Source organism: Bos grunniens, chromosome 2, assembly GCF_055505025.1.
Source record: "Bos grunniens cultivar Pamir isolate PY7600 chromosome 2, Bosgru_T2T1.0, whole genome shotgun sequence".
Lineage (NCBI taxonomy): Eukaryota > Metazoa > Chordata > Mammalia > Artiodactyla > Bovidae > Bos > Bos grunniens.
In genome coordinates, this window is record NC_141166.1 from 10,095,786 (window position 1) to 10,123,469 (window position 27,684).

The window sequence follows — 27,684 nt, forward strand, 5'->3', positions numbered from 1 at the left end:
AGGCCAATGGCTGTGAGAGCGCCTTACCTGGCCTGCTCTGTGGGCCCAGGTATGCTAGTGGCTCCGCCCCCGGCCCAGCCCAGCCCCGCCCCAGGTCGGGGCTCGGGGAGCGGAAATTCCTGCGCGGGCGAGGCGGAGCGGGTGCAGTCCGAGAGGCCGAACTTGGCCATGGAGCCCGTGGCGACCTGGACCCCCAGGAAGGTGGCGGCTTGGCTGAGAGGTGGGTGGGGCCGGGGCAGTGCTGGGCCTGAGGGGCCCTGGGCCGGGGAGAGCGGAAGCAAAAAGGACGTGCCGAGTTTGTCAGTCGGTTAGTCTGTCCGCAAGCATTTACAGAGCGTCTGCCGTGAACCCGGCAGAAAGATAGTCGAGATGACTCCGCTGGGGTCCCCCGAGGACCTAGAAGGGGTCTGCCTTCCCGTCAATAGCCCAGGCAGTGGTTCTGTAATGAAAACAGTAGGTGTCGCCCCAGCTGACCGCCCGCAGTGTATCTCCTCTTCCCTCTGCCCCCGGGGCGCAGTGGGCTGTAATTAATCCCACTTTTCAGATGCTGAAAACTCTACACTGAGCCAACAAGTGATTTGCCCAGGCTTTGGACTAGGGCCTGCCCGTAGTGTCTTTTCCCTCCCCCGACCCTGAGGCTCCCAGTGAGAACAGAAGCCCAGGCCCAACTGGAGGGGGTCGGCACAGCCCCTCCTGAGACCTCCAGGGAGGATGAGCCCAGAGTGGGAAAGGCTGGTGAGAAAAGGCCCAGAGTGTCAGCGGACTCAGAGAAGTGTAGATGGTCTGCTATGGAGTTGGAAGCTGGGAGGTGAGGACCACATTCCTCCCACAGGCGGAGCCAGAGTTGGAGGGAGGCAACTGGAGTCGTCTGGGGACAGACTCAGGGTGACCATCCCCGTGAGGAGCAGGGACTCAGGGCTGGAGTCAGTCTCCCAGACTGAATTCCAGGCCCAGCCCCTCTGCTCATCAGTTCTGTGACCACAAATCTCCGTTTCCCTATCCACAAAATGGGAAAGGCAGCTCTGATCTCTTGAGGTTAGACCAAATAAGACAATTGTGATGAGGGCCAGGCTCAGCGTCAGGGTCTGTTGGGAGGGAGACAACACAGCACATTCACTGTGCATGGGAAGGGGGGTGCTTGAGGCCCACGGCCACGGAGTAAAAGCTCGTGAACTCCTAGTCAAGGGCTCCTGATGTCACACAGGGGATGGGGAAGAGCTATTGGTCACACACACATACCCCGTAAAGGACTCTGGCTTGGAATGGCAGGGGTTCCTTCAAAGAGGGAGAAAGCTAACTATTAACCTCTATGTGAAATATCTGTACTTTCTAGATTTGGTGAAGATTAAATGTATTAATATGTATAAAGTCCTTAAATTTTTCCTAGCACATAGTATTTATTTTTGAGTGTCTGCCTTATGCCAGGCCTCGGCCGGAATTAGAGATGAACACTTGTTTTAAGGCCCAGTCCTTGGAAGAGCTCGTGTTCGAGTAGGAGAGGTTAGTGCTCTGGTGCAGGGGTCTGTGGAGGCACAGGGGGCAGTGAGCGCAGCAAAGGGCCCCAGCCCAGCCTGGGGAGTTGTGGAAGGCTTCCTGGAGGAAGTTAGATGACCAAGGACATGAGGGAGCTGGAACAGCAGTTCAGGCAGAAGGAAAGGCACCTTCGGGTACCATGAAGCAAAAGCAAAAGAACCTCCCGAGAGCTGCAGGGAGTTAGTGCTCTGGATCTAGAGTGTTGAGCATGACGGGCTGTGCCAAGAGATGAAACTGGAGAGGCAGGTGGTGGCCGGATCATACGGGGCCTTGCAGATCATGGTAGAGAGTCTGGCAACACATAACATGGGGGCTGTTATTGACTGAACCAAGGGAGTTGGTCAGGTGCTTGACATGTGTCATGTCATTTAATACACATTAGAAGTGATGTTTTTATTTTCCCCATTTTTTTAGGTGGAAACAGGCACAGAGTAATTCAGTTACTTGCTCAGTTGCTATCACTCAGGTCTTTCGGACTCCAAAGCCACATCAGTCATGACTTGCCCAAGCATCAGAACCCCTGTAGGATTTGTTAAAAAGCACATTGCTGGGCCCTGCCCCTGATTTCACGCCACTCGGCTTGTAGGATCTTATTAATAGTTCCCAGACCAGGGATTAAACTCAGGCTACGGCAGCAAAAGCTCAGAATCCTAACCGTAGTCACCATGCTGTACATTCTGTCCCCCAAACTGACTTATAAATAGAAGCTTGTCCCTTTGGACCACCTTCACCCCTTTCCCCCACTCCCTGCTTCCTTGCCGCTGGCAATCATCAGTCTGTTCCCTGTTTCTAAGAGTTTGCGTTGTTTGGATTCTGTATATGAGATAATACAGTTTGTCTTTCTCTGATTGATTTCACTTAGCATAATAACCTCAAGGTCCATCCATGTTGCAAATGGCACGATTTCCTTCTTCCTGGCTGAATATTTGTGCATGTGTGCACGTGTGCAGGTGTGTGTGTGTGACATTTTCTTTATCCATTCATCTGTCAGTGGACACTGAGGTTGTTTCCATGTCTTGCCTGTTTTTCTTTTTTATGGCCACACCACGTGACTCATGGGATGTTAGTTCCCCGACTGGGGTTGAACCCAGGCCATGGCAATGAGAGCGCTGAATCCTAACCACTGGACCACCAGGGAATTCCCAGAATTTGTATTTCTAACAAGTCCTCCGACGAGGCTGCTGCTGCTGGTCTGGGGAACCATCCTTTGAGAACCACTGCCCTGTGTGATCCTACTTCTCAACTCAGTAGTAGCCTTATCTGTGAAATGGGCAGGACAGAACACAGCCTTGGTCTCAGGGTGGGAGAAGGGCTCTTCTACTGACCGGAAAGGCCTTGCCAACCCCCTGAGTCCCCCGTGTTGACCCCTGCTCTCCCTCCAGGCCTGGACGATTCCCTGCAGGACTACTGCTTTGAGGACTGGGAGCTGCCTGGCAAGTACCTGCTGCAGCTTTGCCCCCGCAGCCTGGAGGCTCTAACCGTGTGGCCTCTGGGCCACCAGGAGATCATCCTGGAAGGGGTGGAACAGCTCCGGGCCCTGGTAAGTGAATGGCGGCCTAACTGGCTGCAGCTTCCACCCACCCTGGAGATGCTGATGGGGGCTGGCCCCTGCCGGAGTAACTTGCCCCCTCTCTGCACAGAGCTCAGGGCTACAGTCAGAGAACCTGCAGAGCCTGACAGAGGGGCTGCTGGAGGGAACCCGGGCATTCCAGAGCTTGGTCCAAGGTCGCCTGGGGGGCTGTGTGGAGACCCCTGCAGATGTCCTGGGCGCGGCCGTGCAGCTGGTACATGAGGCCCGTTCCCTCCTCTTCTGGCTCAACAGGTACCTCGGTCTCTTCCCAGGGTCTGAGTGACTGGTGAGGGGACCCTCTGCATCCATGGCCTCCTCCAGGGACCTGGAGAGAAAACAAGAGCTTGGCTCTTGTTCAGCTATGGTTCAGTTCAGTTCAGTTCAGTCGCTCAGTCATGTCCGACTCGTTGTGACCCCATGAACTGCAGCACACCAGGCCTCCCTGCCCATCACCAACTCCCAGAGTTTACCCAAACTCATGTCCATTGAGTCGGTAATGCTATCCAACCATCTCATCCTCTGTCGTCCCCTTCTCCTCCTGCCTTCAATCTTTCCCAGCTTCAGAGTCTTTTCCAATGAGTCAGCTCTTCGCATCAGGTGGCCAAAGTATTGGAGTTTCAGCTTCAACATCAGTCCTTGCAATGAACACCCAGGGCTGATCTCCTTTAGGATGGAATTTTTGGATGTCCCTGCAGTCCAAGGGACTCTCAAGAGTCTTCTCCAACACCACAGTTCAAAAGCATCAATTCTTCAGTGCTCAGCTTTCTTTATAATCCAACTCTCACATCCATATATGACCACTGGAAAAACCGTAGCCTTGACTAGACGGACCTTTGTTGGCAAAGTAATGTCTCTGCTTTTTAATAGGCTGTCTAGGTTGGTCATAACTTTCTTTCCAAGGAGTAGTATGGTGGGACTGGCCAAAAAAGGTTAATTGGTCTGTGTAAGGGGCTTCACAGTGGTTTGTAATGGGGCTTCCATGGTGGCTCAGATGGTAAAGCGTCTGCCTTCTATTCAGGAGATCCAGGTTCGATCACTGGGTTAGGAAGATCCCCTGGAGAAGGAAATGACAACCCACTCCAGTACTCTTGCCTGGAAAATTCCGTGGACAGAGGAGCCTGGTAGGCTACAGTCTATGGGGTCGCAAAGAGTCGGACACAATTGAGCGACTTCACTCACTTAAGGGCACTGGGTTCCCTGGGTTCCCACCCGACCTCCAGCTTGTAACCATGTCTCATCAGCAGCATTGCATAAGGAGCTGGCTACCCCTTCACTGGCTGCTGCTTGTCCCAGAGGTCCTAGCTCCAATGTCACCTCCTCAGGGAAGCCTTTCCCATTATACACTCTCAGAGCTCCCTATATGTCACAGGAGTAGAAGTTACATCTTTTTTTGAATTTTTGTCTCTTTTTTGGCCACACTGGGTCTTCCTTGCTGTGGGCAGGCTTTCTCTAGTTGTGGGATGCGGGGGCTGCTCTCTGGTTGTAGTACGTGGGCTGCTCATTGCAGTGGCTTCTCTTGTTGCAGAGCACAGGCTTTAGGGTACATAAGCGTCAATAGTTGTAGCTCACGGGCTCTAGAATTTGTGGGCTTCAATAGTTGGGCCACGTGATTGCCCTGTGGCATGTGGGATCTTCTCAGTCCAGGGATCAAACCCATATCCTCTGCACTGGCAGACAGATTCCTAACCACTGGACCACCAGTGAAGTGAAGTGAAAGGTGCTCGATTGTGTCCAACTCTTTTTCGACCCCATGGACTATACCATCCATGGAATTCTCCAGGCCAGAATACTGGAGTGGATAGCCTTTCCCTTCTCCAGAGGGTCTTCCCAACCCAGGGATTGAAACCAGGTCTCCCGCATTGCAGGCAGATTCTTTACCAGCTAAGCCACATAGGAAACCCAAGAATACTAGAGTGGGTAGCCTATCCGTTCTCCAGCGGATCTTCCTGACCCAGGAATTGAACCCGGGTCTCCTGCATTGGAGGCAGGTTCTTTACCAACGGAGCTATGAGGGAAGCCCATAAATCATCACTGGACACCAGGGAAGTCCCTAATCATTATTGATGTAATTATGTATTTAATATCTATCTCTCCAGTGCCTAGAACCAAGCCTGGCATTCATTAAACACTTGACAAATAAATCCTGTGCTAAAGTCTGTGCTAAAATAAATAAAGTCTGCACAGAATAAATCTGTGCTAAAGATGTATCAGTCATCTCCTTCACCCCAAACCAAAACTCATCAGGGCCTTAGATACGTAGTTGGCTCAGGGTGGTTCAGTGGCCTGACTGTTAAGCTCAGTCCCCTAACCACTGCTCCATCCTCCCCTCTGCCAGGTACCTCTTCTCCCACTTAAATGACTTCTCATCCTGCCAGGCGATTGGGGAATTATGCGGGGAGCTGGGCCAGGCCTTGCAGGAGGTAGGAGATCCAAGGGCCAGGCTTGGCTGAGGCCATAGAGACCAAGTCAGGCTAGAGCTTTTTATAACTTGTGAATCAGCACAGGTTCGGGGGTGAGAGCAGGGAGAGGCCAGAGCAGGAAGAGAGGAGGCCCGGCCACTGGGTAGTGGGTGAGGGGGTGTGGGGGCTCCTAACTGGAAGGGGCAGCTCAGCAAGTTTGATCTCAGGAGGGTGTGGAGCGGGGGAGGGCATGTGTGGTGATCTCTGGGGGCCCGGTATCAGGGAGATGGGACCTTGGGGCCAAAGTTCTGCGGCCCTGTCGTTCCGGGAAGGGGCCAGGGTATGGGACACGCTGGGAGGGACCGCAGGAAACTCCCCTGCCCTCAGGAGAAGGCAGGGAACCCTGCTCAGGGCCGGCCCCCGCTCTCTCTCTGCTTCCAGGACTGTCCAGCGGCTGAGAAGGAAAGCAAAGTCCTGAGAATTGTGAGTCAGGGGCTGAGCGGGCCGTGGGGATGGGGTGGGACGGGACTCAGGCTAGACATCCTGCCCTCCATCCGCCAGAGCAGCCATGTGGCTGGGATCTGTTGCAACATCCTGAGCTGCTGCCCGGAGGAGCTGCTGAAGCAGAAGGCTATACTAGAGCAAGTGCCGCTGGACGATCCTTCGGTGAGCCCTGACCTCTCACCTTTCACCTCTGGTCCCCTCAAGCAGCCTCGTGTGGGCTCAGAAATCTGATTCTAGGATCCCACAGAATCCTATCCTATTACGGCTGGATGGACCTTTCTGTACAGATGTTAAAGGTTCAGAGAACCTCCCCTGGGATCTCACCATCCTTCAGCCCCTTCTCCAGTCCAGAGGGGCTGCAGCAGGTGGGGTCTTGGTGACACATGCCAGCCCCAGGACACGGACTTGGCAGATTAAGGGAGAAGGGGAGAGGGCATGAACTTTTTTGCTTCAATCCTTGACCAGCTGGGAAAACCCCAGCCCTGCCCTGTCCCTGCTTAAGCCTTCAGGAGAGTTGCTGAGAGTTGCTAAAAGCTCAGAAGTCAGTAACCTGCTCCCCTCAGTCCTTAGGGGAAGAGGAGGCAGGGCCCAGAGAGGTGCAGCAGCAAGCCCCAAGTCATGCAGCAAGTCGGGCGGTGCCAACTTGAGGCCAGCTCTCTCCCTCTTTCCACCCGCCTATGAGTCCTGGTGCCCAGCGAGGGTCCTGCCCACTGGCCCTGCAGCCCCCCGACCCTCAGTGACCGCAAGGCTTTGCCTTGCAGGGCCTGGAAATCCACACCACCAGCAACTGCCTGCACTTCGTGTCTCGAGTGGGCGCCCAGGTGAGAGCCCTGCAGCCTTCTCAGCCAACAAGCCCCACGCCGGCCAAGCCCCATGAGGGTGCACCCCTCTGAACCCTACCTCCAACACCAGGTCCCCACCAATCCCCAGCTGCAAGTCCTGCCTGGAGACGAGATTGTCCAGGTCAACGAGCAGGTGGTGGTGAGTGAGGGGAAGGGCACGATGGGAGGAAGGGGTTCCTGAGTAGAACCCAGGTTGGTGGGTGGAGAGGTTCCCTTCCTTCGGGAGACCAGGGTGGTGAGCTGCTTGCCATGAGGTCAGCCAGCTCACGTGGGTCCGAGGGGCTCCGGGAGGCTTCCTGGAGGAGAGCGAGGGGAGGCTGAGCCCGAGACTGAGAGAGTGATCGAGGGGAGGGCTGTAAGGTTGCCCCGGAGGCTCCCGTCCAGGTCAGTCCAGCCCCGTGTCCCCGTCCCCTAGGTGGGCTGGCCCCACAAAAACGTGGTGAGGGAGCTGCTGCGGGAGCCGGACAGGGTCAGCTTAGTGCTGAAGAAGGTCCTGGTGCCGGAGACCCCACAACAGGTACCTGCCACCCTCCCCACCCCCAGTCTGCTTTCAGACCCGGGTGTGGTCCCCAGCTCCATCTCCTGTTTCTGGTTGCTCCTTAGACCCCTCCTCAGCCCCTGGAATCACCATTCCCAGTGAGCCCATCACCAGCTCCAGCCTCAGTGTCTCCCAGGTAACAGGCTCGGGCCCCGGGTGGGTCTTGGAGGGTGAGCCACAGGCTCACTTTCTCTCTCCCTCATCACTCCAGGACCCCGTCTAAAGACATCTTTGACTTCAACCTGTCTTCAAACCCAAGTCCTGGACCCAGCCCTCCTGCCTGGACAGGTAATATCAAAGCCCCACGTGTTAGCAGGTGTCTCAGACAAGGCATGTGGGGTGTCTGACTCTGACCCTGGGCTCTTACACCCGCAGCCTACTGCTGGGCCTGGGTCTGAGGCTCATGGAGCCTCTTTCTCTCTTCTCCCTCCCTGACAGACTCAACCTTCCTTGGCCCCAAGCCCCTGCCCAGCCCCCCTGCAACCCCAGCCACATACCTGGCAGAGGTAGCAGACACTCCGGAGCCCCCAGAACACCCTGATAGGGTAAGTTCAGGGGCTCAGTAGGGAGGGGTGTGTGGCTCTGGATGCAGACTCTTCTCTAATTGCCTGTGTTCCTTTCAGAGTCCTGTCCCTGGCTGCAGGAAATCAAAAGGTATGAAATGCACCAGACTGGGTAGGTTGGGAGGCACTCTTAGAAGTCTTTACAAGGCTGGACAAGACCACCCTCCCAACACACACGTCGCACACTTCTCCCCCGGACACAGTTCTGTTTCTGGGGTCAGACAGACCTGTGCTCCCAGCCTAGACCTCTCACGATCTCTGCAGTTTTTGGGCAAACAGCTCGTCCTCTGATCTTCACCTTCCTCATCTCTTAAAATGAGAAGAGTCAACCTCCGCCCGGAACTGACACTTGCTACAATCCAAGCGCAGAGCAGGGGTTCAGAAGCATCAGCTGGGGTGCTCCTGGGGGGCCAGGGAGCAGCTTTGGGGGTCTGGGATGCCCCGCCAACCCCTCACTGACCCTTGTGTCATGCTGCTGCAGGCGTGGCGACGCGCCGGCGGGTGTCGTGTCGGGAGCTGGGCCCGCCCGACTGTGATGGCTGGCTCTTGCTCCGCAAGGTGCCCGGGGGCTTCATGGGCCCGCGCTGGCGCCGCTGCTGGTTCGTGCTCAAGGGACACACACTCTACTGGTACCGCCAGCCCCAGGTGAGACCCCGTACACACACGCACAAGTGAGTCACCTCAGGGCCATGGCTCCTGTTCCTCCTCCAGCGTTCAGGCCCATCAGTGGTCACAGGTGGGCCTCAGCATTCCCATCTGTAAAATGGGGACACTCTTTGGCGAGAACTGAGGTGTGTGCAAAAGCAGTTTGGAAAAGGTAGCACAGGGCATGTAGAATCGCTGATTCTGCCCACCCTTCCTTCCCCTTCTGTTAATCTGTTCATCCAGTGATGGGTGCTCAAGCAATTGTCTGCTCATTCCACTAACATTCAAGGTGCCTACTGTATACCCAGCTCTGGGCTGGGCCCTGGGACATGTGGGAGAACCAGATCTTTTCTGTTTCTCAGGCCAGTGGGGACAGGGATGAATACACAGGGACAATACGGGAACATATAATGTGATGGAGGAAGAGCCCAGGGGTGGGTGGGATCCCTGCAAAGGTGACCAGTCCACCTGAAGAGTGGCGAAGGCTTCCTGAGAAACTAGTGCCTGAAGGTTAGACAGAAAGGTGCAAGAAAAGCAGGCAGGGAGAAGAGCATTCTGCAAAGCAGCTTCGTCTGTGTCTGTGATGGAGCAGATGTATGAGCGGGCTCCTCTTTCCTGGCTGTTTCTCCGGATAGCTTGCCTCCCATTTCCAGGCACAGAGACACCCCTTGGTCACAACCCTATCCCAGCTTCCTTCCCTGAGCCCTGGGCATTGAGAGATGAGCAGTTAGACAGCCCAGGAGATGCCCTTCCCCCTCCCCCGCTGCCATTAGGAGCCTGCCTGGGCCTCAAGGGTGTTGGAGCTCCAAGCTGACCTTCACGCTGTGATTCCCCCAGGATGAGAAGGCCGAGGGCCTCATCAATGTCTCCAACTACAGTCTGGAAAGTGGACAAGATCAGAAGAAAAAATAGTTAAGTCCTGGGCTGTGACAGGCGGGGGTAGGGAGAGAAAGGGAGAGGCAGGTGACAGGAGGGGCGAGGTGGGGGCAGCAGGTGGCTGGGGTTCCCAGGCCAGCCTCTCTGGGTTCGGGATGGGCACCCCCAGGTGAGTGAGGCCCCTCTGCTCCCCGGCAGTGTGTTCCAGCTCACCCACAACGTGTACAAACCCTTCATCTTCGCTGCTGATACCCTGACGGATCTGAGCATGTGAGTGCCACTCTCTCACCCCCCACAGCTTGCATGTGAGTGCTCAGGGCCTGGGCTCAGGAGCCTGGATTCAGATCCCAGCTCTCTGAGAGGGCTGCTCAAGACACTCCCTTCTCTAAGCCTCAGTTTCACGTTCTGTAAAATGGACTAATAAGAATTCCTATCTCTCAGATTGGCTCTGAGGATTAAGTTAGAAGATGATATAAGTGAAAGCCCCACCCAGCACTCTTGAGAGTCTCTTGGACTGCAAGGAGATCCAATCAGTCCATCCTAAAGGAATATTCAGTCTTGAATATTCATTGGAAGGACTGATGTTGAAGCTGAAACTCCAAACCTTTGGCCACCTGATGTGAAGAACTGACTCATTTGAAAAGACCCTGATGCTGGGAAAGATTGAAGGCAGGAGGAGAAGGGGACAACAGAGGATGAGATGGTTGGATGGCATCACCAACTCAATGGACATGAGTTTGAGTAAACTCCGGCAGTTGGTGATGGACAGGGAGGCCTGGTGAGCTGCAGTCCATGGGGTCGCAAAGAGTTGGACACGACTGAGCGACTGAACTGACTGACTGACTGACACCCAGCATGCTGCTGCTGCTGCTGCTGCTAAGTCACTTCAGTCGTGTCCAACTCTGTGCAACCCCATGGACTGCAGCCTACCAGGCTCCTCCGTCCATGGGATTTTCCAGGCAAGAGTACTGGAGTGGGTTGCCATTGCCTTCTCCAACCCAGCGTACTGACTCAGTGGAAACTCTCTGAGATCCATTTGCCCCTCCACAGGTGGGTGCGTCATCTCATCACCTGTATTTCCAAGTACCAGTCTCCAGGCCGGGCCTCCCTACCCCGAGAGGAAGGTGGGTATCTCACAGGGCTGGATCCCATCGAATCTCACCTGAGCCTCTGCTTTCCTGGGGTGGGGGCTGGGAATCCAGTTCCCCAAGCCCACCCCCTGGCTTACCCAACCCTGTGAAGCTTCTGTGGGTCCCCCCAACGGCTCCTGTCCACTCCAGACTGCTATAGCGAGACGGAAGCCGAAGATCCTGACGACGAGGCTGGATCCTGCTCAGCCTCAGTGAGTCGGGGGCTGGTGGAGAGGGTGGTGGGGTGAAGAGCAGGGCGTGGAGCTCAGACTGATAACCCTCCTCTCCTTCCACCCTGCCCACAGCCCAGCCAAGCCCAAGCTACGAGTTCGCTCCATGGAGATCCATCACCTGCAGTCACCCTGCAGGACAGCCCGCGGACCTCCTTCAGTCCGGCGACAGGTGCGGAGCAGAGCAGGGGGTGGTGGGGTTAGTCGGACACGGAGCTGAGACAGGGCTGGGGGCAGGGGGGCGGGCACACCCTCACTTTGCTCCCCCCTCCCACAGACAGCAGCGAAGGGGCCCTCGAAGGAATGGTCCGGGGCCTGAGGCTGGGTGGCGTGTCCCTGCTGGGCCAGCAGCAGCCCCTCACTCAGGAGCAATGGCGAAGCTCTTTCATGCGGCGCAACCGAGACCCCCAGCTCAATGAGCGAGTGCACCGTGTGCGCGCACTGCAGAGCACGCTCAAGGTCAGCAGGGGGCGCACGGGGGGCTGGGTGCTGGGCTAGATGTCTAGCTGGGCCAGGTGTCTAGATGTCTAGCCCTGTTGGGCTCGGCTGCGGACCGGGTCGAGTTCTGGATTGCTGGAGCCAGGCTCTCGATTTTGAGGATGGGGGCTGGCGCTGGCTGGGATCTGGGCGCTGGGCCCTAGAGCTAGCTCTGGGCTCGGGCTCTGCCCCTTCCTGGGGTGATCCTGGCCCCTTAACCCCGACACCTCTTCCAGGCAAAGCTGCAGGAGCTGCAGGCTCTGGAGGAAGTGCTGGGCGACCCCGAGCTCACGGGAGAGAAATTCCGCCGGTGGAAGGAGCAGAACCAGGAGCTCTACTCGGAGGGCCTGGGGGCCTGGGAAGGGGAGCAGGCCCAGGGCGGCTCCCAAGTCCTGAATTCTGACCCCAAGGAACAGTCTTCCCACCCGCCACCCTCTGACCCCGAGGAGTGCTCCCCTCTCTGCCCCCTGACCCCAGAGAGTGACCCCCGACCTCCTGACCTCTAACCTTGGCCAGTACCCTAAGTTTCCGACCTCTGGCCTTGAGGACCACCTCTGACACATCTAGGACAGAGCATCCCTGCATGCTGTTCCGAGTGGGAGGCGGTGCTTGTCGGTGCCTCTGCCCCAAGCTGACCGCCTCTGCTCCGCCTTCCGCCATTTCTGCTCCTCTGCCCGCCCTGGAATGGGGTAAAGTGAAGTGAGCTTGTGCCAAGGAAGGAGCGAGAGGCAGGGGTGCAAGAACTCTTTCTTACCCTGTGCTCTTCCTGTGCCCCCTCCGCCCCTCAGCATGTCTCCATTCCCCAAGCCAGTCTGTACAGAAGTTCTTCACTTGAACCAGTGGATACTTTTCAAGTAAATAAAGTCAGTTTCTTTAACATGAATCTGCATGTGCCTTTGACTTCTGTATTAGGATCTGGAATCTGCTTCTGGGAGGGGACAGGGATGAAAAGCTGTCAGATGGGGGTGAATGCTCTTGGTAAGTAGCCCATTGCACAGCCCACCGACGGGGTCTCTAGCTGATGCCCCATCCCTACCAGGATGGTGGGGGCTTCTCCTTAATGCCCATCTCTCCCCAGCCCTCAGAGACCTGATGGTGTTGTCCTGCGCCATCTCCAGGGGGGAACAGGTGAGAAACAGAGACCAAACTTTTCCTCTACAGATGGGGAAACATACCTCCCATGGAAAGATGGGCAGAAGGGCAGCCCTGGAGACCGGGGTGGGGGGATGGGGTGGCCAGTGGGCAGGGATTCAGGATGAAGTCTGCTCGGAGGAGGACCCCAGAACGAAACACCTTTCTCCTCTTCTCTCTCCTTGGCAGGGTCTCACCTCCAGCTCCTGGATGCAGAGCAGGGACCTGCCCCTTTGTCTCCATCCAGGCTGCGTAAGAGACCTGACCTGCTCTCACCAGCCTCCGACTTGTGACCTCCCCCGTGTGCTCGGCCTCCTCTGTGGCACACCCAGGGGAGTCAGTGGGAGGAGCTTCTCTTGCTACAGGAGTTCCTTGGTGGAATGCGGACGCTGGGGGGTCACAGAGGCCTCTGTGATATCACCACGAGGGGTGGGCGGGCGCTCTTGGAGTGACGTTTCTTTGAGGAGTCGGGGGAGACTGAGCAACATGGCAGACAACCAGAGGAGCTGGTGGCAGCAGTGGACAGACACCACCTACATCAGACCTTTGAACCGCCTGGTAGGCGGCTCCTGCCTGGCTGCACTGCCCAAGCTGGGCATCCCGGGGTGGGATGAGGCATGAGAGGACTGGACTGGGTCTGGAGGGGCACGGGCTGCCCTGATGGGCCCCCTCCTCACCCTTGCAGAGGGCTGCTCAAGAGCCCTACCGGCGGCCAGAGGAGCAAGTGCTCATCAACCGCCGAGACATCACCAGCAGGAAGGTAAGGCTGAGGCTGGGCGTGCAGCCTGGCGGGGGCTTGCAGCCATCCTCACCCCCATGGTGACCCCTCTGCTGCTGCATCCATGGGGCCACAGGCCCTCAGGATAACTGCCCCTTCTGCTTCTAAACGTCCCAGTAGGGATCCCTGCAGTGACCCGCTCCCCAACCATGATATGTTAGTAACCGCCTGGCTGTGACCCTCACAGGAGCCCCTCTATAATGAGAGCCACTCCCCAGCAGAGACCCCCAAAAGAGTCTCCCTTGCAATGACCCCAACAAAGACCACCCCCAGGAGTGACCCACTTTTAGTGACTAAGTAGTGACCTCTACACTAATGCCCCCAATTCTATGATCCCCTCTCAGGCAACTTCTCCCCCTAAAAGTGGCCCCTGTGGGTCCCTATTCACTGAGAGCAAACTTCCAGGCAGAGGCCTCGTATGGTGACACCTGCCTGAAGGAAGGTCCCCCGTCCTCTCCCAGGATGCCTGGGACATGCAGGAGTTCATCACGCGCATGTATGTCAAGCAGCTTCTCCGACACCCGGCCTCCAAGGTGCTGCTGGCCATGCTGCTGGTGGTCAACGCCATCACCATCGCTCTCCGCACCAACTCCATGCTTGGCCAGGTGGGACTCGAGCCCGACCCCTGCTCTCACTCATCTCACAGGGGCCGGGGCAAGGCACCTCCCTCCCTGGGCCTCGGACTCCTCATCTTTTTATGATGGTTGGATTGGATGCTTTTCACGGGCCTTTCAGCACTGAGATCAAGGAAGACTTCGTGCTGGAGGGGCCCCAGCTTTGAGAAATGCATTGGATTTGCAGAAGAAGGACAGGAGAAAAATGGTGTGAGCAGAGGCAGGCCAGTGGGTGTCTTGTGGGGAAGGGTATCCCATTTTAACCAATAGTCACTGAGCGAGAATCACTCTGCACCAGATACTGGGCTCTGTGCCAGGTATGAATACGACAGACACGACAAACATGTCATTGCAAGTACCTGAGTGTCACAGGGTGTGTGGAAGCTCAGAGGAGGCATTGGATGCAATCTTGGGGTCAGGTGGGCTTCCTGGAGAAAGAGGCATTTAAGTGGAGAATAAAGAATGAGTAGGTGTTGGCCAGGCAGAAGGAGGTGGAGAAGAATGTTTTGGGCAGAAGAAACAGCATAGAAGTGAGTTCTGGGTATCCAGCTTCAAGTCCACTATGACTTGGGTCTTACCCTTGAGGTTTTAATTTCTTGCAAGGAGTCCACCACATACGTGAATTGTCCTTTTGAAAGCCAGTGATTTTAAAATGTTCCTGTGTGGTGACTTATAAGTTCAGAGAGGCGGTCAACAGCCAGATCACACAGCATCTTCAAGTTATATTAAGGAGGATGTCTTTGGAAGTTCAGTTCAGTCGCTCAGTCGTGTCTGACTCTTTGCGACCCCATGAACCGCAAGCCAAGGTTTATTTTTTTATTTTTTACTTTTTTTTTAAATTGGAGTATCATTGATTTCAGTGTTGTGTTAATTTCTGCTGTACAGCAGTGATTCAGTTATGTATGCATATATATATTCTTTTTTATATTCTTTTCCATTATGGTTTGTCATAGGATATTACTATAGTCCCCTGTGCTATACAGTAGGACCTTGATGTTTATCCAGGCAAGCCAGGGTTTAAAGTATGGCAGCGTGAGAGTGACTGACATCCAAGCAGCTGGTTGCCGAAGCTCAAGGAAGGGATGAGGTTGCCTGGGAGAGAGTACCGAGTGAGAAGGGGACCAAGACAGAGTTCTCTGAGAAGAGCCTCTAAGTAAAGGTCAGAAAATAGAAGAGGAAATGCAAAAGGGTAGTAAGGAGGAGCAGCCAGCCGAGTGAGAGGATCCCTGGGAGAGAACATTACCAAGGGAGCAAGCGCAGCGTCAGATGTGGCTAGGACACAAGGCCAGAAAAGGACTCTGAAACACCCCTTGGATCTTGCCATTGTGACCTTGACAGGAGCTAACTCTGATGTGGTGGAGGCAGAAACCCACTTGCCAGGGTTTGCAGAATGAGTGACTGGAGGGCAGATCAAAACTCATCAGTGGATCATGAAAACAATTCAGAATGCAGGTAGCTTTTGATGTAGAATCAAACAAAATGAAAAAGAATGAAGTAGCAACTGTGGTGGGGAAGAGAGAGGGAGGGGAGGAGCCAGAGGGAGAGAAATATGGAGTAAATATATATTTGTAAATATATATTTATGGAGTAAAATATATATTTGAGTCCAAGTCAAAAATGCTAAAAAAGCCTGGTAGAGTGTATGTGCCGTGAAGCTCAGATCCTAGAGAGCTGTGAATGCCAGCCTGGTTTTGTACCTCACCCTGCAGGCCATAGCGAGTCATGGAAGGTTTGTGGGTAAAGAATACAACTCCGATTTAACCACAGATGCTCTTGACTTGGAGAAGGCAGGGCAACTGTTCAGGACGCTCTTTCAGTAAATACAAGAGGCTATTGCCACCTGTGGCCAGTGGGATAGAGCTGAAGGGAAAGATGAAGGGAAGAAAAAGCCTTTCCTTGCTTTAGGTAGACACCACTGGCCCATGATGCCCTTTGGGAATTTGGAACAGGCTGGGAGCCCATAAACTTCAGCTCCCATCTGAACTTAAGAAGCTCTGCCCAGGGAGTTCCCTGGTGGTCCAGTGGTTAAGACTCTACGCTTCCACTGCTGGGGGCATGGGTTCAATCCCTGGTCAGGGAAGTAAGATCCCACATGCTGTGCTGCATGGCTGAGAGAAAAAGAAGCAACTCTGTCCAGCCTCACACTGGCTGGTGGATGGAGCTGGTGGCAAGGTGTGGGGAGCAGGAGGCGTGAAGCCCTGAGTCTGTGGGCCACGGAGGTAAAGAAAAGGGGGAGTCAGGTGACTTTTGTAACTGGCAAAGTGGAGTCGGGGGCTGGGAGCTGTTCATGTCACAAACAACAGCAGTGTCACAGCTTAACAGGAGATGGCGTGAAAGTGAGTCGTTTTAAACAGAATTTAGAATCATGGAGTCATCCATCCATCCATCAATCCATCCACCCCGGGAGCATGTCTTGGACCCATGAGTAAGGGGATACTCAGGAGTTTGGTCAAGCCAAGCCTGGGGATTTGGGAGCTGGTGCAGCCGGAGTGGTGGAGACAACCAAAGAAGCAAGGATGGGACTTGGTGTCCTCCATCTCAAGGGCCAGGGCTTTCCCTCCCGATCCTGGAGTCTGTTCTGCCTTTTTCCACCTCCCTTTTCCTACTCTAGAGTTCATGGACAAAGGTTTGTAGTCAGACAACAGTCTTTATCACTAACTGTTTGACTTTGGGCACTTCTCTGATTCCTCAAGTGCAAGATGGGAATAAAACCTACTTTGCAGGATGATGGTGATGGTAACATGAAATAAGTTTGTGGTCTTAAGAATGGTGCCTGGCACATACGTGCAAGAGTTACTCTAAAGGGAGCTACAAAGATGCAAGCCTGAAAAGCAATAAGAATCTGGGCCTCCCCTTCCCTACAGACATCCTCTGTCCCTGGTCTTGCCAAGGCCCCACTCCACTGACTTTTCTGCCCTTCTTTTTCTCTGTCTTCCATGTAGAAACACTATGAGTTGTTCTCTACCATAGATGACATTGTGCTGACCACCCTTATCTGTGAACTTCTTCTCGGCTGGTTGAATGGTTTCTGGATTTTCTGGAAGGTGAGATCCTGGGCCCTCCCTGCCATCACCTCTACTCCTCCTTAGGGTTGGCACCCCATCCTGTCCCCACCACTGTGTACCTGGCCCTGAAACCTGAGGAGTGTGTGTGTGTGTGTGTGTGTGTATGAGTGTGTGAGTATGTTCATGCGCATGCATGAAGAAAGAAAGACTGACTTCTGAGATGTCTGTGATGTGGCAGAAAGTAATTTGTACTGGAAGTGCAGCCTTCCTGGGTCCCCGTTCCTGATCCAGCTTTCCCTAGTTCTGTGCTCTTAGGAAAACCTTGATTTCCTTATCAGAGAAATGCAGCTGAGAGTATCCACCTTCATTTACCCCTGGGTTAGGAAGATCCGCTAGAGGAGGGCATGTCAACCCACTCCAGTGTTCTTGCCTGGAGAATCCCATGGACAGAGGAGCCTGGTAGGCTACAGTCCATAGGGTTGCAAAGAGTCAGACACGACTGAATTAACTTAGCGTGCACACACACACCTTAATTTACAGGGTTCAAGAGCAGAGGGGTCAGCAGAGACTTTCTGTAAAGGGTGTTGACCTTAAAAATAATTAAGTCAGTTATTTTACCAGCAAAACAAAATGGGGGGTTTATTTGGGAATAGAAGAGGATTTGCAATTCAGGACTAGTAAGCTATAGCCAAAGCCACAGCAAGTCCAAAAATGGAGAGGAACATTATTTTAGGGAGAAAAAGGAGGCAGTTAGGAGAGGTTGATTTGAACCAAAATCTGCTGGAGAAAAGTGAGAGTGCAGGGTGAAATGGTCTTATTAGCTGAGTTTCTGGAATATTAGATTTCTTGCAGGAGATGCTCTGTACCTCTTTTCCTGTGGGGCCTATAATTGATGATTCTTTCCCAGTTGGTGATTATTCTGTTGAGTCAGTAATTGACAATTCTTCCTGTAATCTACTAGTAATCTAGTGGTACTGCATGAGAGTGCCCCCTTTTGGCCATCCAATTGCATTGCAGGGAGGTTTCCCTATAATTTTCTCAAGGGCCAGGTAAATATTTTTTTGTGGGGGCCATATAGTCTCTGTTGCAAATACTCATCTCTGCTGTAAGAGCACAAAGCAGCCATAGACAGTATATAGACAAATGAGCATGCTATGTTCCAGATAAATTTTATTTGTGTATACTGACATTTGAACTTTAAATTTTACATGTCACGAAATATTATTTTCCTTTTGCTTTCCCCCCAACCATTAAAAAAATATAAAAATCATTCTAAACCCATGGGTCTTAAAGAGACTGCTGGTCAGATTTGGCCTTGAGCTATAGTGTTCTGACTCCTATTTGGGAGAGTATCAAAAAGATATCTGGGTAGGAACAGATCTTAACATTACATAAAGTGAAACAAAGACTCAAATTCTTTGTTTAAATGGGACTTCTAGAGTCAAAGGATTTCTGGAGTCAAGAGATTTATCTTGCCTTTGGGCATGTGCAAGAAGAGTCTTTAAAAAAAATTACCCATCAAAACTTTATACGTTTTTAAAAAGGAAGCATCATTTAAATACCATTATTAGGACAACCAATTAGAATTACAAGCTTTCCAGGGCTTAGAAGTGTCACTTCGTAGAACACAGAATGTAGAACCTAGAACAATATTTCTAAAGTATGGATGTCTTAAAGGCTGCTTTGTGAGACCAACACTTGGGAGGATGTTTATTAACAGAAAATAGAATAGGATGGTGCATATTTATTTGTCTCCATGGTGGAGGGGAGAATAGGTACCATGATTTTGTGAATATTTCAATGTACCACTCTTCAGGATACAGGCAGATATTTGTTCCCTAAGAGAGAGCATTTCTTATGTGAAAGTAGTCCTGAGATTTCTTTCGTTGCCCATAGAAATTGTTCAGAGGCTAGATAAGAAATTCAGGCAAGGCTTTGTTGGGGCCTCTGCAGTAGCAGTGGGGAGTGAGAACAAGTAACTGTTTCCTTTGCTCATCTCTCCCTGATTCCTTGTATGAGGTGAGGGTAGTGGTGTGACCAGGGGTCGGACTGGAGGGGTGGTTTAGGTGGTTCGCCTGCCGTTTTGGTGGTGGTGTGTGCAGGAGGCATGTGCGAGTACTGCTTTTGCTTACTGCTTTTGAGCCCTTGCATTTGCTCCCAACCCCTTGCTTTTGCTCTGTGCTCTTCAGAGGTGGCATTTGGGCTGTTTGGTCTTTTTGTATCTTGTCTATAATTTGCCCCAACTGCTCATGCAGGCAGTTATTTTTAGTCTCTTACAGTTTATTTGTATTTTGTTGCTTGGGGAAGTTTGTCCAGGTGCAAGCATTGCAGCAAAGGGTCCCAGATTCCCACCTGTCTCATTGGCAGCAGCAGTTAGGAGGGCCTGCACTTTCAAGGCTAAACTCTAGCGTTTCATTAGCACAAGAGAATGGGAGCAAATTTTGTGTTCCTCCCAGCCACTCTGCATATCTCCTCAAGGACAAGATTTCTCAGCCTGGGCACTGTTGACATAATTGGCCTAGATAATGCTTCATTGGGAGGGGACTGTCCTGTGCACTGTAGAATGTTTAGCAGCATTCTAGGCCTCTACCCGTTAGATGCCATAAACGTCTTCCTAGCTGTGACAATCAAGGGTATCTCCAGACACTGCCAAATGTCCTCTGGAAGGCAAAACCGCCCTCCAGAACTAATGGCTGACAACGAATGTCCCAAGCCCTAACCTTTATCTGGGGCCAGCCTCCCAGTGCCAAAAGCCAGGGCTTGTTAGAGACCCTCTGCTGTCTTCTTCCCCAGGCCCAGCCCCTCTCCTGGTCCTGGTGTACAAGGACTACTCCCCATTTAATGGGTGGATGGAAAGGGAGAAGGCAGGGGAGGGAGGAAAATCTGCAAGTTAATATTTCAAATATTACCCAGCCACATGGGATCCCCAACGTTTTGCCCACAATGCCCCCTTTTCTACAGTGCTCATGTGGCTCCTGTCTCCTCCTTACCTCCACACTCTATTAATTACTATTTTACCACCTAAGAATTTCTCAATTTTCTTGCCACCTCTGCAGCTCTGGTACCCCATTCCAGTTCCTGTCTTGTCTTCTCTCACAGGGTGTTGCTATGGCTTCCAGTGCACCCCACCTGCCATCAAAATAGTTTTCCCAAAGCCCAAGACAGAGTGCCCTTAAACATTCCAGTGGCTCCCAACTGTTTATAGGATCAGGTCTAAATGCCTCATTGTGATACCGACCAGGGTTCTTGGCCTTCTCCAATCAACAGAAACTGACTAGAGGCCAGACAAAAGATTCAGGCTAGGCTTTTTAGGGCCCCTGCTGCAGAAGAGGGGAAGGAGAACAAGCAACAGATTGTTTTGTTCCCTTAATCCCTGACCTACGAGGCAAGGTTGTTCCTTACATGGGGTGGGGGTAGGGGTGTGTCTGGAGTCAGACTGGAGGGATGTCTTAGGTGGTTTTCCCATCCCTTAGGTAGTGTTGTGTGCAGGGGGCATGTGCAATACCCTGATTTTGCTCCCAACATCCTGTTTTTGCTCCTGGCTCTTTAGAAGTGGCAATTGAATTTTTTGGTCTTTTTGTATCTTTTGTCCCAGATTTGTCCCATCTGCACATGCACTTAGTTATTTTTAGTCCCAAATAGTTTCTTTGTAGGAGAAGGCAATGGCACCCCACTCCAGTACTCCTGCCTGGAAAATCCCGTGGATGGAGGAGCCTGGTAGGCTACAGTCCATGGGGTCGCACGGAGTCGGACACAACTGAAGCGACTTAGCAGCAGCAGTTTCTTTGTATTTTGTTGCTCAAGTAGAGGTACGTCCAGGTGCAAGCATTGCAGCACGGCAGCAAAGAGTGCCAGGTCCCAGCCTGTCTCAATTGTGCTTAAGGCTTTCCATGAAATGGCTCTTGTCTGCTTTTGCAGCCTTATCACTCCTCACCTCACCCTTGGGTGTTCCAGCTACATCAAGCTGCTTGTAGTGACATTCCTCAGATCAGATCAGTCGCTCAGTCGTGTCCGACTCTTTGCGACCCCATGAATCGCAGCCTACCAGGCTCCCCCGTCCACGGGATTTTCCAGGCAAGAGTACTGGAGTGGGTTGACATTCCTAAAGACACACTTACACGTGTGCACACACACACATACACATACATACACACACTGCTGTTGCTCACTTTACACACTGCTGTTGCTCACTTTCATGCCTTTGTCCATGCTGACATCTAGTCTATGAAAGCTCCTTACCACTTACTCACTTGCTTTTCTCCTACTTACAGTTTAAGACTCATTCAGATGTCTTCTCTTCCAGGAAGTCTTCCTGTTTCTCCTAAGCTAGCTTAGTTGTTGCCCTGTCTCCCTAACACTGTGTACTCACCTCTCAGTTCAGTGCAGTTCAGTCAGTCAGTCATGTCCGACTCTTTGTGACCCCATGAACTGCAGCACGCCAGGCCTCCCTGTCCATCACCAACTCCTGGAGTCTCTCACCAGGAGTTAAAATTTACTGTCTGTCCACTTCCCTCAAAATAGCCTATGAGCTCAGCAGAGCAGAAATCCTGTATCTTCAGGATCTGATTTGAGGTGTGGCATAGAGTAGGAGCTTAATATTGAATGGATACAGGGATGGATCTGTAGACAGGGAGCCTTGTGTCTCCTGACTTATGTTTAGGCACCAACACTCTGAATGTGACATACCAGGAAGTCTTGTGTTTATTGGACTGCCCAATAAATTTAAGAACTTTTTTCCCATTAAAGTAATTTTTTCAAAATAAAGTAGTTTTCTTTTGGAACTTCCCTGGTGGCCCAGTGGCTAAGACTCCATGCTCCCAATGGAGGAAACCCAGGTTCAATCCCTGGTCAGGAAACTAGATCCCACATGCTGGAACAAAGACCTGTTGCAGCCAAATATTTTTTCAAAAAGGAAAAAAAATTATTTTCTTTTTGAATATTTAATGCAGCTACATATTGGTCAAAACTGTACTGAAAGGAGCATACAAAATTCTTGTTTCTACTCTGTCCCTTCATCCCTGTCCCCTTCCCCCACCCTCTTCAGATAATCTTTGTTATTTATAATCTCTTGTTTATCCTCCTAGTGTTTATTTTGCAATCATAAGCAAATATGTGTATATTTTTAGTCCTCCCTTTCCATGCAGTAGCATAGTTCAAATGCTGCAGTACACTTTACTTTTGTCATTTAATGGGTCTTTCTGTGTCAGTACATGGAGACCTCTCCCATTGTTCTGTACTCCATTGAATGAACATGTGGTTTAGCCAGCCAGTGTTCTATTATAATTGCTGGACACTTTAGTTATTTTCAGCCTTCTACAAATGTCATTTTGTAGTTGTACCAGAGTTTGTGTGGGATGGATTTCTAGAAGTGGGATCACTGGTCAAAGGAAAATGTAGACTGTTTATTAGAGAAAATTCCCCCCGTAGCGGTTGTGCTTGAATTTGTCATACACGTGAGCTTCCTTCCTCCGTCCGTACTCTAAAGGAGTTTGTGCCGTGTTGGACGTGGGGCTTGCAAACTGTGCCTTTCTTCTACAGTGAGAGTTAGTTCAGCTCTGAAGTGGCTATTGAAGCCCTGTGCCTTAGTGTTTTCGTTTATTTTTGTTTTATTAACTGTAGTGTGTGTCCCACAAAGCTGGAGCATCCAAACGCTTTCAGGTCACCTAACTGCAGGGCAAGGCCTTTGTCAGCGGCACACTAGCCAAGGTGGGCGCTCAGCTTAGGAACTGGCGTATATGAGGGACTCAATTGTGTGTTCAGACGCTGCACTTGGCTGTGGACACGTGTGTGAGACAGCGAGTGCGTGGGTGTTTTGTGGCATGTTTGGGGGGCGACAGCAGGACCGCAGCGGGTGGCACGTGACTGGCCCTGTTCTGAGAGCACCAGGAGTCCCCATCCTGAGGGTGTGGGGAGGGCAGACCCAGGATGAACCCGTGGGCTGGGCCTGACAGACCCTGCTGGGGCTGGCCCACCCCCCCAGGACGGCTGGAACATCCTCAACTTCCTTATCATCTTTATCTTGCTCCTGGGGTTTTTCGTTAATGAACTCAGTGTCGTGGCTATCACCTACACCCTCAGGTAAGCTGGGGGACTCGGAGTGAAGAAGGGACCCGTCTGGATCCCGGGAGAGAGGGGAGGGGGTTGTTGCAGGTGGGCATCAGCTCTGCCTTTCTGGGCAGGTGGGGCGATGGTGAGGAGGAGGGGTCTGGGAAGGGCCGAGGGCCACCCTGAGAGGCTCTGCCGCAGGGCACTTCGTCTGCTGCACGTGTGCATGGCGGTGGAGCCCCTGGCCCGGATCATTCGCGTCATCCTGCAGTCGGTGCCCGATATGGCCAACATCATGGTCCTCATCCTCTTCCTCATGCTGGTCAGTGCCCTCCCCTCCCCCCAGCCGCCCCCCTTTCCTGGACAGGCCCCTGGGTCACTGGGGATATGGGGTGTCTGGAGCGGAGAGGAGGAGGCTTTGGAGATAAGAGGAGGAGAGGCCCGCCTCCCTGTGATTCCTCTGGCAGCTCCTTTGCATGTCCTGTGTCCCAGGCCCGTGGGTGAAATCCGGGGTGGGTCTCCCATCTCTCCGGCAGGTGTTCTCCGTGTTTGGGGTCACTCTCTTTGGTGTGTTCGTGCCCATGCATTTCCAGAACATGCAGGTTGCCCTGTATACCCTCTTCATCTGCATCACCCAGGATGGCTGGGTGGACATCTACAGTGACTTTCAGTGAGTGTCCGTGGGGCTTCCGGGCCCCCAGTCCAGCTGAGCTAGGCGGGGAGGGCCTGGGGCATCCAGGGGCAAAAAAAACCACCTGGGGAGGGAGAAGGGGTCTCAGGGACCCCTGAGGGAGTGGGGCTCCCCTGGAGTGGGGCTCCAGGACTTGGGGTGAGGGTGGCAGGAGGCGGGTGTGGCACCTGGGGCTTTGAACTGGGGAAAAGCAGACTCCTGGGGCTGAGCCCTCTAGCTTTGTAATCTACTTGAAGCCTTGTCCCTATGAAACTCCATGTATTCAAAGTCCCGCTGCAGTCTTGTTCATGGACTGCAGTCTCCCTTCATGCTCAGCAGTTGGGCAGCTTAGCCTTGGGCCAGGCAGCAGATCTGTGGTTGTACCGAGGGTCCCAAGGCAGCTCCCAGTCCACACTGGAGCCCACCAGAATGCCTCGACTCCTGGGAATGTAAGGTCTCATTTTATTCATTTTGAGACCCACTGTCCAAGGTCATGTTTGGCCGCAGAGGGCTGCCTGCGTTCTGTTCTTTGCCTCTTTCCATTTAGCCCAAATCCTACTTGTTTCCAGGCCATTTCAGGGGCTGGGTCCCACTGACTGATTTCTTTTTATCTTCCTCGTGTGAGAGTAGAAGCCCAGTCGGTAAAGGGGCTTCTACTCTCATTAGCCATTACATTATAGGCAGTGGACAAGTCATGGAATGTGCAATAAAGGTGGCCTGGCCTTTTGAGTCTTTGCTCCACTGTACTAGCCATGCAACCTTCTGAGCCTGTTTCCTCATGTGTCAACTGGAGATCATAATACGACATTTAACCATGTCATGGGTTGCTCTGAGGATTAGTAGAGACTGACATTGTGTGCACACACACACATACATGTGTAGCAAGAGAGCAAAAGCTATTATTTGGGAAAATATTTTATGGGAGGTTTGCAATAGATATTAACAGTGGTGGGATTTTTTTTCCTATATATTTTCCCTCTGATTTTTCTACAACAAACCTGAGTTATAATAAGAATGACATGATAAAAGTACAGCCAATAGATTAAATTTGATAATGCTGGTGTATGAATCCTCACCTTGCAGGGCTGGCTTGAGGGCAGCCCACTGTCTGGCAGTACAGCGGGTGCTCATTCAAGAGCAGCTGTGGGAACAATCAGGAGTCAGGCCTTAGGTCTGCACAGCAGCAGTGAGGCAGCAGAAGTCCCAGTAGGCTTTGAGATAATTTCTCCATCTCGTAGATGAGGAAACTGAGGCCCAAAGGGCCAGGGAGGTGATAGGGCCCCTGACTGCCATCTCCAGGACGGAGACAGGGGAGTACGGAGTGGAGATTGGGGGCGCCATCTACTTTGCCATCTTCATCACCATGGGTGCCTTCATTGGCATCAACCTGTTGGTCGTCGTGGTGACCACCAATCTGGAGCAAATGATGAAGGCAGAACAGGGGCAACAGCATCAAATAGCCTTCAGAGAGGTGAGTGAGATAGGGAGGGCAGAGGGGGGAAGGGGAGCGTGTATATGAGTGCTAACTTGAGTGTGTGTGTGTGTGTGTGTGTGCGCGCGCGCTCACACACTCGAGGGCCTAAAGAAAGCCAAGCCTGAGGCCTGAAGGCAGCAATCCCCACTGTGAATGCCAACTCACCAACTGGGGCTTCTGAGGGGTGTGGAGTTCCTTGATATCTTGCTCTGTGACAACTCAAAAGTGAGCAGCTGGGTGACCTTAGGGCATTTAAACCAATCTAAACCTCAATTCCTTCTTCTATAAAATGGAAGTGATAATAATTCTGTTTACTTCATAGGGCTATTATGAGAATTTCATGGGTCAACGAACAGTACTTGACACATATTAAGAACTCGATGAACATTAGCTATAGTATTACTCATCGGGGGGTAGAGCTTCCAAAAGGTGGGGAGTATTGTGTAAAGTGCCGAGGGCTGTGGACTGTGGCCTGAGAGTAGTTAGGGTTTCAGAAGTTTGCTGGGTAGGATTTATCAGGAGGGAAATGATGGGGGAAGCACTAAGTTGTGAAAAGGGGTGAGAATTTTCAGAGGGACAGACTTCTGCATTTCAAGTTGAGCTCCCACAGTAAAGGAGGGAGGCTAAGACTGGTTGGAGCTGAAATGAGGGGCGTGAGAACCCTGGCGTCCTGAGACTCGTCTCCCCTGAAGTCAGGCAGGAAGGGGCCAGGGGAGGGGGTACCAGCTAAGCTACCCTTCCCTCTCCATTCTCCCTTCCCCAGGTAGACGACAAGAAGGAAAATGGGAATAACAAGCTGCCGCTGGTGCACTGTGCAGTCGCCCGTTCGGAGATGTCTGGCGTCCCCCAAGAGCCATTTATGGGAGGCCCCCTGACAAACCTCTCGGAAAGAACATGCGACAACTTTTGCCTGGTGCTCGAGGCGATACAGGAGAACCTGATGGAATACAAGGAGATCCGTGATGAGCTCAACATGTAGGGCGGGTACAGGGGGTAACCCCCGAGTCTCATGAGTCAGGGCTCAGTGGACCCTCAGATTCTTCTGGCCTCATGCCCTGATTGATAATGGGGACCCTGGGACTCAGAGCGGTTAAGTGACTTGCCCAGGCTCCTCCCAGACTGTCTGTGCAGGATATATACCTCCTCGTAATCTCACAAAGGGTCTTGAGCCTTGGCCTGGGTCTCTATCAGAGTCAAGGCGGGGAGGGTGCAGGGGGCTGGACCCCAGGGAAGAGATGGAAGGGCCGCCCCCCAACCCCCTCCCTCGGAATGCACTCACCCTTCCACCTTCAGGATAGTGGACGAGGTCCGCTCCATCCGCTTCAACCAGGAGCAGGAGGAGGAGCTGATGCAGAGGTACTTGTCATGGAACATATCCTTGGAGAGCAGGTCCTCCGTGGACATCCGTGAGATGACTCGCGAGCAAGACTTGATCACCGCGCTCGTCAACAGAGAAAAGGTGCAGCTTCTCAGCTTCCCTTTCCTACTCAATCAGTGCTCACCCCACCCAGCCACCACCCCCTTAGTCAAGGTTTCTGACTCTTTCAAGGTCTGGACCACCCCCCTAGACTCCCAGGCACCCCAGCAGTCACCGCCCATCTGGTTAGATTCCAGATTTTCTGGGAGGCCCTGCCCCTCCTGTAGGGCTCCACACACTGAGCCATCTTGGTCTTCAGCACCCTCAAGCTTCCTCTTTTTTTTTTTCAAGCTTCCTCTTAAGGGGACTTGAGCAGCTCAGTTCCTGCTTAGTGGCAAATGCTTAGGTCCACCAGGGGGGCATAGGACCTCCCGGGTCTTGTCAGGTACGTAAGAGGAGCAGCCTCCTGAGGGAGGAAAATTCTAGGGAGAAAAAGGCCATGCCCCCCTCCAGGGGGTCTTCCTGAACCAGGGATCGAACCCATGTCTCCTGCATTGGCAGGCGGGTTCTTTGCCCCTGGCGCCACCTGGGAAGCCCCATAGAACAAAGCACATTCCCACACATTTCGTTTCCTTCTCTGCTTCCCATCCCATCTGACCTGGGAGCCTTGTGGGTGTCTATGGCCTGAGAGGAGAGCGCCACCGTCAGAGAGGAGACTAAGAGTTAGACGGGAAGGACTTCCCTGGGAAGCCTGGATGCGCCACTGTTGAGCTGGAGGAGGGAAGTAAGGGGGCGTCTGCCATGTCAGGGGTGGGGGATTGACAAGAAGACCTCTTGGTTTGCAGGTTCAGGAATCCAACACAAATATTAACAAACACAAGGCCAGCCGCTGAGAGGGCAGTACAGGAGCCAGTGGGCATGAGCACACACCCAGCTGCTGCATCTTCCTGCATCGCTAGCGTGACATGGCACATCCTGGCCTGAGCCCATCCTCTGCCTTACACCTGGGCAGATGCCTGGGGATGGAAGGGGGCGGTATCTCTAGGACTTGGGCCTGTGAGCCCCAGGTCCAGAGGAGCACGGATGGAGAAGGTGGTGGATGAGAGTGGGAGCCTTACAGCAAGGATAAGCCCACAAGGGGGTGCTGGCCAAGGCAGCCAGGATTTGCCCTCAGGATGGGCATCCCTGGTCCCCTGCTAGACCAGAACTAGATGGGGTCTAAGTGGGCCCAAGTACCAAGAGGAGAAAGATGAGGCTGGTGGGGCCAGGTATTGTGTATTGACAATAAAGTTTTGTGTTGGGA

At 52.9% G+C, this 27,684-nt stretch overlaps 2 protein-coding genes across 20 annotated transcripts; both read left to right on the plus strand.

Moving 5' to 3' along the window:
• Window positions 1-129: 129 nt before the first annotated feature.
• On the plus strand, window positions 130-12,190 carry CNKSR1 (connector enhancer of kinase suppressor of Ras 1). Of its 5 annotated transcripts, none has more exons than XR_015137934.1 (22): window positions 130-220; window positions 2,916-3,073; window positions 3,174-3,258; window positions 4,122-4,224; window positions 5,439-5,523; window positions 5,944-5,985; window positions 6,064-6,168; window positions 6,768-6,827; window positions 6,919-6,987; window positions 7,264-7,365; window positions 7,452-7,522; window positions 7,598-7,674; window positions 7,825-7,931; window positions 8,010-8,040; window positions 8,431-8,594; window positions 9,432-9,505; window positions 9,669-9,740; window positions 10,521-10,594; window positions 10,713-10,812; window positions 10,906-11,002; window positions 11,108-11,289; window positions 11,544-12,190. XR_015137934.1 is itself a non-coding variant. In XM_086329068.1 (22 exons), the coding sequence occupies exons 3-22, from the start codon at window positions 3,292-3,294 to the stop codon at window positions 11,811-11,813; spliced, it is 1,911 nt and encodes a 636-aa protein (XP_086185194.1). In that variant the 5' UTR covers window positions 130-220; window positions 2,916-3,073; window positions 3,174-3,291; the 3' UTR covers window positions 11,814-12,190. The 5 variants fall into 5 exon arrangements, 4 of the variants coding, with proteins under 4 accessions (XP_086185194.1, XP_086185170.1, XP_086185176.1 ...); XM_086329068.1 differs by having other exon boundaries at window positions 3,174-3,355; window positions 10,751-10,812; XM_086329044.1 differs by having other exon boundaries at window positions 10,751-10,812.
• On the plus strand, window positions 12,151-27,684 carry CATSPER4 (cation channel sperm associated 4). Of its 15 annotated transcripts, XM_086329107.1 has the most exons (13): window positions 12,160-12,285; window positions 12,386-12,435; window positions 12,628-12,996; window positions 13,124-13,198; window positions 13,678-13,821; window positions 16,773-16,874; window positions 22,816-22,913; window positions 23,082-23,202; window positions 23,417-23,550; window positions 24,850-25,021; window positions 25,788-25,999; window positions 26,318-26,483; window positions 27,227-27,684. In XM_086329107.1, the coding sequence occupies exons 1-13, from the start codon at window positions 12,186-12,188 to the stop codon at window positions 27,272-27,274; spliced, it is 1,791 nt and encodes a 596-aa protein (XP_086185233.1). In that variant the 5' UTR covers window positions 12,160-12,185; the 3' UTR covers window positions 27,275-27,684. The 15 variants fall into 15 exon arrangements, 6 of the variants coding, with proteins under 6 accessions (XP_086185219.1, XP_086185210.1, XP_086185233.1 ...); XR_015137970.1 differs by having other exon boundaries at window positions 12,151-12,435; window positions 23,015-23,202; window positions 24,789-25,021; XR_015137971.1 differs by having other exon boundaries at window positions 12,151-12,435; window positions 23,015-23,202; window positions 24,789-25,021; window positions 26,355-26,483.

Bases quoted from the DNA above. Each gene is read 5' to 3' on its own strand.
- CATSPER4 (XM_086329084.1), top strand. From the start codon at position 12,277: ATGCTCTTGGTAAGTAGCCCATTGCACAGCCCACCGACGGGGTCTCTA. The intron at 23,203-23,416 runs GTCAGTGCCCTC...TCTCTCCGGCAG, and splicing joins TCATCCTCTTCCTCATGCTG to GTGTTCTCCGTGTTTGGGGT. The intron at 26,000-26,317 runs GTAGGGCGGGTA...TTCCACCTTCAG, and splicing joins ATCCGTGATGAGCTCAACAT to GATAGTGGACGAGGTCCGCT.
- CNKSR1 (XM_086329044.1), top strand. From the start codon at position 169: ATGGAGCCCGTGGCGACCTGGACCCCCAGGAAGGTGGCGGCTTGGCTG. The intron at 6,988-7,263 runs GTGAGTGAGGGG...CCCGTCCCCTAG, and splicing joins AGGTCAACGAGCAGGTGGTG to GTGGGCTGGCCCCACAAAAA. The intron at 7,675-7,824 runs GTAATATCAAAG...CCTCCCTGACAG, and splicing joins CAGCCCTCCTGCCTGGACAG to ACTCAACCTTCCTTGGCCCC.